Consider the following 10,415-nt stretch of genomic DNA (forward strand, 5'->3'; position numbering starts at 1 on the left):
TTATTATGCTTAATAAAAAAAAATAGTGCTAAAATTTGACACGTGTATTTAAAGATGGTTATTCAGTTGTTTTGTTTTTAGCCTGGCTGCATTTTGCTAGTTACGCTGACGATATGCTTGTATATGTATGCATTACCTATTGTGTTGGAAACAAATGGAACACATTATTTATATGTATTGATTGATTTTTAAGTGTATGGCAACAATTAGATTTTAAATAAATGGTTTCATTTTTAACAAATGTGTTTTATTACAAAATGGAAGTCAAATAAGAACAAAGTTTGTATATCCTCAAAACCGTATAATTAATAGTAGGTATTAAATTACAATATTTAAGATCTAATTTCCCTTAAAATAACTTATGTACTAAATAAAAAATATTTAGGAAAACTCTACCCCCTCACAATATATATTAATTTGTAAACTATTCCAAAGTAGGTATATTCTAATTCAATAAATTATAATGTCTTAAACCCTTTAACTGGTGGATAAGTATTATTTAATACGGTGGCGGTTGGCATACTGCAGTTTTTTTAAAGCAAAAATGGTTGCAACTGAGGGTTATGATTATCCAAAGAAACTTTCGTACATGTTTCAAAATTGAAACGGTCAAAATTAACTTTTATAAAATATTTACCAAAATTGTACTTGTAAACATGGAAATTTTGTATGACCGGCATTGAGAGCGCGGAAACATGATTGTGACGATCAAAAGATTGAGTTCAGTAAGATTTTTGTCAACAAGCAGCGCCTTCTATCATATCAAACAAGGAAGGACTAGGTTCCTATAGTAAAGGGAAAGAAAATACTGATATTTATTTCTAAAACTATGTATTTCAATAATGAATTGGATACATGACAGCATAGATCACATTTCGGATGACGCTCCAACCCGATACAAGTTGCACAAAATTATAGTGGATTAAACAAAATCAAATATTTAATTTACAATTCGTTCTGGCTTTGGAATGTACATGATCGGAACAGGATTGGGGGAATTCTGCAGCTGTTTTGGATAGCCAAGGACAGGGAGGCTGAAGCCACGGTGATCAAGAGGACCAGACAAGGCATTTGAAGAAGTATTTACCATCATAAAAAAAGAGAGTTTAAAATGGTTAAATATTGAAAAAGTTATAGTTTCAGATACAGTCGAGAAATGTGTAACAAAATATTATATAAAAAAGGATGATTGAATGTGTAAAATGTAATCAAAATTGATGGGTAACAAAAGTCAATATATGTAGAATGATACGTATTTCATACAGCAAATGCGATTGAGAGGGTAGAAGCACCAAAACTAAATCCCTAATTTTCGTCACATCCAACTACGTAAGCAAATAATTATCATTATTTACAATGTAACAATAAGAATTCAATAGATTTTCAACACACATAGTGTTATGTGTGAGTTTAACATACAATTAAAACACAAAAATAGATTATTTAATAATTAGAATGTACAAATTGTCACTGGGAGTCACAAGTGACCATCTTGTCTTATCTCACTAGTTCACTGAGGAAATTACACTTGCATATTAATTGTTCTGATTTTTTTCCTCTCCGGGAATTTCTGATAAAGATTTCTCTGTAAATTTCTGTAATTCTTCTAACCCAGAATCTATGTCCATCGGTTCGGCGTCATTGTTCCACAACTTCTCCATCATTTCTTCACTCACCGAGTCGTCTATTGTTTTGGAATCATTTTCCGTAGTGTTCCTAACCTCCCCAGTCTTGTCAGGTGATAGTTTGCCGTTAGAAAGAGCATCTTCATTATTTGCACTGTCTTCTGCATTGCTTGCCATATCGTCCGCATTACTGACGCTCTCCTCCGCGACATTGTCATCCGCATTACCCATGCTCTCCTCCCCGGTATTATCATCTGCGTTGCCGACGCTTCCCTCCTCAGTATTATCATCTGCGTTACCGACGCTCCCCTCTCCTTCTCTGGCATTATCATCTGCGATACTGACGCTCCCCTCCACAGTATTATCATCCGCATTACTGATGCTTCCTTCCCCGGTATTATCATCCGCATTACCGATACTCCCCTCCGCAGTATTATCATCCGTATTGCTGACACTCTCCTCCATATTGGTAGTATCTACATTACTAACATTCTCTTCCAAATGATTAGTATTATCATCCATATTACTACCGCCATCTCCAGCATTACAATTATCCTTTTCGAGGTCTCTGTCCTGGGATTCAGGGGAGTGAGGACATTCTTTATTATCATTATTGCTTTCAGGGAGAATACTTTCCTCGGTGTTTGTAGCGTTTGCATCATCACCATTGTTCATTTCGGAAGAATCGTCAACCTTAGAATCTCCTTCCGACTTGTCTTCATTTTTAACATCATTTTCCGAGATATGAGAATCTCCATCAGTGGACTTAGCGGGTGACTCTTTAATGGTCGCCCCCTTTGAATCTTTAGAGGTCGCGGAATCTACAACTTCTTCTTCTTTAGAATCATCCAGAGGATCAGCCGACACATCTCCGTCATCTTGTGGTTTTGAGGAATCATTTGAATTTTCATCAATAAAAATGGGTTCATCATTGACGGTAGCCTTTTTAGGCACAGCATTTACCTTGGGTGTGGGTGGATTTATGTTAGATGATAAAATTTGTACTTCATCTTCGTCATCACTCAAAACATTGGCGCAATTCTTTTCTTTAAGCCAGTTCTTGTACCCTTGATCCAAGGTTTCGCGTACTTCCGTAAATCTTTTGCAGGATGTTTTCAGGATTTGATCAAAGTTTGTGTGCATTTCCTTCATATCTTCTATACTCTTGTTCCTCAATTCCTGAGAAGATGTTTTTATTCTATTGAGTTTCTGTAGAACGTAATTCATAATATCTATGGCGTCGGTTACGTTAAACTTGAACCATTCCACGGAACCCGCCGGAGCAGACAAGTCCACCGAGGTTTTGGGAGGAAGAATAACGGACGATGAGGAGACTCGCGAAGCATTGGCGGGTGTTTTTTTTTTAGCTACAACAGGCGTGGTCCAACTGTGTAGTTTAGGCGGTTGCGGAGAAGGTTTATCGGGTTGCGCTTGCCTCTGCATCCGTTGTATTCGCTGAAGTCGATTTTGCGCATGACTGCTCCGGGCTAAACTGGCTTCATCTATGGCGACAATGGTAGCCGAGTAACCTCCGGGCATGTTGGGGTTGTTGTTGACGGCAAATATGCGGCCATCGGGGAGCTTGTACATTTTACTGGAAGAGAGCGTGGACGGGTCAACCTTAAACTTGAGTCCTCCGGTCACTTCGTTGATGGTGACGTCATTTTCTGTCATCTGAATAATATTTGAGAAAGCGGTAGAGGGAAGCACGGAAGGATACTGTCGCGGTTTGGGTTCCGTGAGAGCGGAGAGCGGCTTGGGCACGATCTTGGGAGTGGGAGTGAGACACTGGACGTCGTCATCCGCTTTAGAGTTAGTCGGCTCCTCCTGGTCATCCGACACATCCATGGGTAGGTCGGGAGTGCACACCACTGTGTCATCCTCGTTCTGCGAACTCATAGTCGGAAGCGGAGTTATGTCTACTCCCTGAAATATGACAAGGACAATCCGTTAACGACAATTTAATAAGAACAATTTTGCGGATAGATACTAATAAAACATTTAAAAGAGAAACAAACCTGAGTTAAGCTATCCAGCGAAATATTAAGACTGTCATTATTTAGCAAATTGCTGTAAATATCTCTCACAGAGGTATTATAGGATCCCTGCTGCATATATCCATTGTACATTCCGGCATTAGGGGTGGACCTCCTGGCCTTCTTCTCCTGGCGCACCACGGTGACCTGGTTCCCGGGGAACCTCGGCACCAGCGGGGGCGGCAGCGGCTGGATCATTATGGGGGAGCTCATCCTCATCCTCTTCCCTCCCATGCCCTGCGACATGGGGTTGATGGACAGCTGCGGCAGGGGCAACTTGACAGGCTGCACGGCGGCCGAGGGCGCGGCCGGCACCGTCACCTTCTTAATGCTCACGGGAGAGCCCAACCTCTTGATGGCCTGGCGAGCTTCCGAGATAGAGAGAGCTTTCTTGGCATCCATCGCCAGTGGCTTGGCGGGCGGTGTGAGTTCCACTTTCTTGACATCTGCGACTCTTTTCTTAATATCCACAACAGTCGGCATGGAATGTCGCTGCCGCCCCACCGGCTTCTTGCAGCACTCTGACTCGTCCACTTGGCACTTCCTCAGCAGAATCACTTTCTGAGAGCTGTCTGTACAGTCTTGGGCTTGCCTAAAATTCATGTATTTACTTATTCCAGGGATTATATTTCACTAAATAGTCGATGTTTATACCCCTGTAGGTCATATGAAAACAATCTATAAAAGTATATAATACATAAAGTAATATTTAAGAAATTTCTTTAAGGCAATTTTTGGTTGATTAATTTTCAATTGAAGTTTTATTTTATAATACAATTTGTCAAAAAACTTTTAAGATTTATTGAATAAAAAACTTTAAAAATATTAATTTAAATTTATTATGTCTCATTTAAAATAGTTTTTCTTTGAAGTACATACATTACATTACATACAGCAGCGAGACTAATTTTTGGAATTTCTAAATTCAGTCACATCACCCCACTACTTCACAAACTCCACTGGTTACGCTTTCCCGAAAGGGTTGAGTATAAACTCTGCCTACTCATGTATAAATCAATACACAATATGGCTCCAGAGTATCTTAAGGAGCTGTGTATTCCAGATGAATTGGTTGATAGACGTCTCACGCTTCGATCGGCTACAACATCTGCAATGGGCAAAGTTATCTTACCAGCTCGCAACCAACGCACTAAATTTGGCGAGCGTGCCTTTGCTGTTGCAGGACCGACGGCGTGGAATGCTCTTCCACCAATGGTTAGAAATAGTGAGAGTGAGATGATCTTTAGAAAAAGACTAAAAACACATTTGTTTGCTAAATCATTTCCACCATAATATTTTCCCCAATTCATTCACAGTGAAGCGCCCTTGAGGTATTTTTTTACGAAAATGGCGCTATATAAGTTATCCAATTTTATTATTATTATTATAATACACTTTCTCCAATGAACAATCCAATCATCTAAGCACTTTTTGATGTCATATTCTGGTATATATTGGGTCTTTATGTCATGAATCTAATTTCTTGAATCGACAATTTAACTATTATAAATAAGAAAGTCATACGGAGCGAAATATATGAATATGTTAGTTTTTAAAAAATGGTGTTCGTGGTGTTAAAAAAATTCCTTCACAATGAAGGATTTGTGAGAAAATGTATTGTCATTTCACATTGCATTGGTCCATAATCCATGAATTGTTCCTCCAAAGATACAATATTTTTTTACGAATATTATCTCTGAAACAGTTCATAGCACCTAAGTAATTTTGTTTATTCATTGTTTGACCCTCCGAAAAGAATTCCAAGTTAATGATACCTCAAATATCAATAAACAGTGAACAAAAAAACTCAAGTTGGAACTGACCTTGCCTCGGTTCTTTGGGTTGCGGCTAACGAGCCGAGGCGTTTGCCTAATGAGGCAAACACCTTTTGGTGATTGTTGGCTGGTTTCTATATCATACTTGCTGATCCAAGTCTCATCATGACTGAGGGCCTACCAATTGTCTATACTCAGTGGACAATAAATATAACTAGGTAAGGTAACTATACTAACTTGTTTTTGTAGTTACAGTAAATAATGAGAACCCAATAGCGAGCTCTGAGTAGCCAAAGGGGTTTTGGGTTGCATACAAAACATTTCCAGTCGTCATTAGATTCTATCTCGTTGATCTTTTCATCTCCAAAATTTTCAGTGATGCACGTCTACAACAAAAGTATTACAATATATTATTGGATATCTCAACAAAAAGATATTTATAGAGAAAAAAAATGTTTATCTGGGCACTTGATTGTGACCACCCCGACTGTGGGATCGTAAAATATATGACAATGGCTATATGGTCGCAGTAATATTTGTGATTGCCTCCGTAGTGCAGTGATAAGCGCATTTGGCTACCCTGCTGGAGGTCCCGGGTTTCATTCTCAGGTGGGTCAAAATAAATTTAAGAGATTTTCACTCTCGTTTTTATTTAATATCATCCTGGGCTGGTATATGAGGTGCAGGACTGATCACCTTGCCTTCATGCAATGCAATCAAGATAACACTGTGTCGGTACGTTGTGGCGCCTAAGAAACATTTTGTGCAGATATGGTTTAAAATATGAAGATTTGTGATTATGTCAAGATTTAGACTACCAATGACATCTATCAATGACACTACAATATTATTAACAGGATTTATTGGTTATGTAGTCATATTATGCACAGCAAAGTTTTTAATGTTTAAAATATATTTATTGTAAGAAATTGTTAAAATATGCGTATTTTGCATATGTATAAAAAGAACTCTCACTCTGCAAGGCTCTACAATAGCAAAATATCAATTGATATTTTGCTACTGTAGAGGTTGAGTGATCACTTTTTACAATGCATAACATTCACCATCCTGTGCATGATTGAACACACACGCAAAACTTGTTTTTTGAAACTTTTTTTTGGCGGCCAGAAATAATATTCTCATGCTAGTTTAAAATGTTCTCTGGAGAATTTTGAGAAATAAATAGAGCTACATATTTCAATATAAGTGAGAGTTCTTCTAATTAATTAATTTTTAACTTTAAAAATGTTCTCCTGAAAAATCAAGTATTTTGATTTATGATGTTCTTGAAAGGAGTGAGCGATATCACCGAGAAGGAAATTTTAATCATATCGTAATCGTACAGGAGAAAGTGACCAACTAACAAAACGTAAAATGTTCAGGAGGGCCATATAAGTCACTTTTGCTTGGCAAGAAAATAAACATCAATGCAGTTAGTTATTTTTAACATGTCAATATATTTTGTCCGCCTCCGTAGTGTAATGGTCAGCGTGCTCGGCTACCGTTCTGGAGGTCCCGGGTTCGATTCCCAGGGGGGGTCAAATAAATATAAGTGATTTTTTCACTCTAATATTTATTCAATATTACACTGGACTGGTACCTGAAGTGGAGGGCTGATCACCTTTCCTTCATGTGTAAACGATCGAGATAACACTGTGTTTATATGAAGCAGTGCCCTATGCACCATTGGGGTGCGGTAAGGGTTTTATTATTATATTATACTTCCAAGTTAAAAATCCTTTGCGATTCTTTCAGGGCAATATTAAGCTAGTAAGATATCAAATAGTCAATAATCACGTTTTTGTAAAAATATGCACTTGGTCACTTTCTCCTGTATGACTACGATATATACCCCAATGAAAAATGTAATATTTTTTTTAATTTAAAAATAAAAAGCAAATGACCTGACAGAAGACGACGGGACAGGAGGAGCAGCAGTAGACCTGACCGCCCTGCCCGCACCAGCGGCAGTAGAGCTCGCTGCCATCCTCGCCCTTCTCAAACTCGCCGCTGCTGTAGAAGTCCTGGCAGGAGATGCACACCAGCGTGCGCAGCAGCGGGTGCATGCGGTACCGGTTGGTGTGGCGCGTCAGCAGCCCCAGGTGCTTCCGGCACGCCGTGCAGTGCAGCCGCGCCTTCTTCACCTGCTTCAGCTCTGCGGCAACACAGATCGTATTAAATAATCATTTGCATTTGTCTGAACCACAAATGAAAACCCTGCTTCAGCTCTGCGGCAACACAGATCATGTTAAATAATCATTTGCATTTGTCTGAACCACAAATGAAAACTCTATTTCGTGACAAATATTGCAAGAACGTGTAACTAATTATCCCTAGTAAAGAGTAACCCTTCAACCCGAGGTGCTTGCGACATGCCGTGCAGTGCAGTGCCTTCTTCACCTGTTTTAGCTCTGCACAGAATGGCGGCAATACAGAACATGCAAAGTAATAATTTGTATGTATTAGTCTGAACCACAAATTAAAACCCTATTTAGAAAATATAAATGGTGACTAAATAGGGACAACTGTCGCCCAGTGAGAGGATGTTTCTCCCAGTGCCGTCTTATTTTTATTTATAAATAAAATAATAATAACAAAAAGTAAAAAAAAACATATTATTTTTTTGACATCTCAGCATAGATGAAGAAGAATATGGAAATCTTGGCATTTACGGGGCTTACGAACGTCATAGGCTGGTTTAAGTGATCACTTTACACATGTGTAACATTCACCAATTCTACCCATGATCGACAACCACACTACTGAAATTCTTGGAAGTTCTATATATATATGATCCAATTTTTGAAACATTGAACAAGAATGACTAGAATTTTCACTAGATAATATTTGTATGTGAGGCTCGAATCCTGGAATATAATCACATACATGAGAAACGCCAGAAAATATTCTTTTCATTTTATTATTTTAGTTTATAATTTGACCAGATAATTTATTAAATGTAAATGCCCAGACTTCCATATTCTTCGACATCTATGTTGGGAAGTCATAAAAATAATATTATAAATAACTCCTATAATTGGAGAAAATCCAGAATTGTGAACAAGCATTTGGACATACTCAAAATGTTGTTAAAAAAATCATAGTTTCAACGCGTTTAGCTTTATCATTTTAGAAATTATGACCATAATTCTAGAATTAGGTTCAGAAAGAATCCTGCCTGTGTTTATTTAGCTATTTAGAAAGTTCTCCTTACAAGAAAGTGTAACTCATTTTCCCTAATAGAGAGTAACCCTTCAACTTTTTGCAATATTTGGTACCGTTGACATTGTATATAAACACAAATTATTGTAACCTAAATAAAAAAAATTGAGTTGACACATTGATCATAATGTGGGACACTCATAAATGGCATTGTTGACATATTGTTATCAGGCGGTTTTTTCATCAACCCCGAATATTATACTAATCACCGGTAACTGAATCACAAGCTACCAATCTGTTCAATTTTTATCGATGTCTCTCGCGCTCTATCAAAAGTAAGTAAATAGAATGCTTATAAGCGTCTCACGCTCTCTATCAACAGTATGTAAAAGATGCTTTTAAGTGTTTCCCGCAAACAAGGATGCAATTTTCATCTGAATATTTATAACACATAATATAGAATAAATATTGCATACATTGATTTAAAACATTTATATATAATTGATTATTGCTTCTTTTTAAAAACTTAGCATAAAAAATTATCACTGTAAAGTCATGGGATACTCCGTAGTGGGACAAAACGACAATGTCAAAATTCTTAACAAAATTTGTCACTTGATAAAATGATGGAAGTTGTCAGATATATTTGACGCCGTAAATTCGCTCCTGGGTAGGTGCCCGCTTGGGTCATTTATAAATAAAAAATTGTTGTGGTTTCTCAGCTATGTCACAAATTCGCAAAAACACAACAAAAAACAGCTCAATAGAAGTGAAGCTTGTAAGAGATGTATTTTTTTATTAAATTTGTGTTATACTCAATTTTAAATTGCGTTAATACGATGTTTCACAAAAAGGCTTACATACCAATTGATTCTAACCTAAAGAACATCAGCTACAATTTTATCCGAAGATATATATGTAACTAATTAGACTAAATATCACGAGAACAAATGCGTGAACGTACCTTTAAACTTTTGCAAGTAAAATTTGCGTTCTTCCTCACCAATTCCTTCTTCAAATTCATAATCGTCGGGCTCTGAAAAGTATATTTTTATTTACGTTAGGAATCGCAAAACATAAAAGAGCATTTTAGGTGGATATTGGCTTGAACTTACCTGGTATATCGTCGAGAGGATCAAAGTCGTTATTTTCTGCAGTTGTAGTACCAGATCTAGAGTCGGCATTTTTACCGCCCTCGTCCATAGCTTTTGGCATTTTTGTGCAGTTTAACACTAGGTATAAAGGTTTTACATTAAAAACTTGGCAGATTCAACCAAAAAAAAACATGGGCGAAAAAAGTATGCAATTCGGCAAGTATTAGGAATTTAAGTAAACCTGAAGCCCAGATTCAGAGGTTCCAAATGCCTTTAAATTCGATAAAATTTAGGAAAAAGCTTCTCGACCATCAAACCATAGAAAATAAAACCGAGTTTATCCATAGAAATATATGTAACCAATGCTGCCAATAGTAAATGATGTGGCTGGTACACACCTACAAAAAAAACACATTTTTTTGTACACTAAAGTGATTTGAAGCTGGGAATATATGGTTAACCATCAGGTTCATCTATGATTTCCGGTGGCGGCAAGTTCTATCCAAAGATTACATATATACTGGTCTCAGCTGGTCCTATCGCTGTGTAGGTTACGGGCGGGTGGATGACCAATTTGTCTTTATCTTCTGATATTGTCTAAAGTTTTTCCTGTCTTTGATGGTTTTTGGTCGCGTATCAAAGTGGTAAAAATCAGTTTATCTCTATCTCAAGACATCGCGGATTTACCCTGTATCTATTTACAATTAATTATAGTTCAAGGAG

The 10,415-nt window shown here is 37.4% G+C and overlaps 1 protein-coding gene across 1 annotated transcript; it reads right to left on the reverse strand.

Annotated features, from left to right (window-relative positions):
• Positions 1-280: 280 nt before the first annotated feature.
• ADD1 (ADD domain-containing protein 1) lies at positions 281-10,059 on the reverse strand. Its single transcript, XM_088258084.1, has 6 exons — positions 9,714-10,059; positions 9,563-9,634; positions 7,341-7,591; positions 5,674-5,822; positions 3,644-4,253; positions 281-3,551 (listed from the first exon to the last, which is right to left on the reverse strand). Exons 1-6 carry the CDS (start codon positions 9,811-9,813, stop codon positions 1,536-1,538), a joined length of 3,198 nt encoding a protein of 1,065 aa, XP_088114210.1. The 5' UTR covers positions 9,814-10,059; the 3' UTR covers positions 281-1,535.
• Between the last annotated feature and the right edge of the window lie 356 nt (positions 10,060-10,415).

The sequence above is a fragment of the Brachycentrus maculatus genome, unplaced genomic scaffold (assembly GCF_059751285.1).
Source record: "Brachycentrus maculatus isolate JH-2025_06_01 unplaced genomic scaffold, ASM5975128v1 h1tg000090l, whole genome shotgun sequence".
NCBI classification, from domain to species: domain Eukaryota; kingdom Metazoa; phylum Arthropoda; class Insecta; order Trichoptera; family Brachycentridae; genus Brachycentrus; species Brachycentrus maculatus.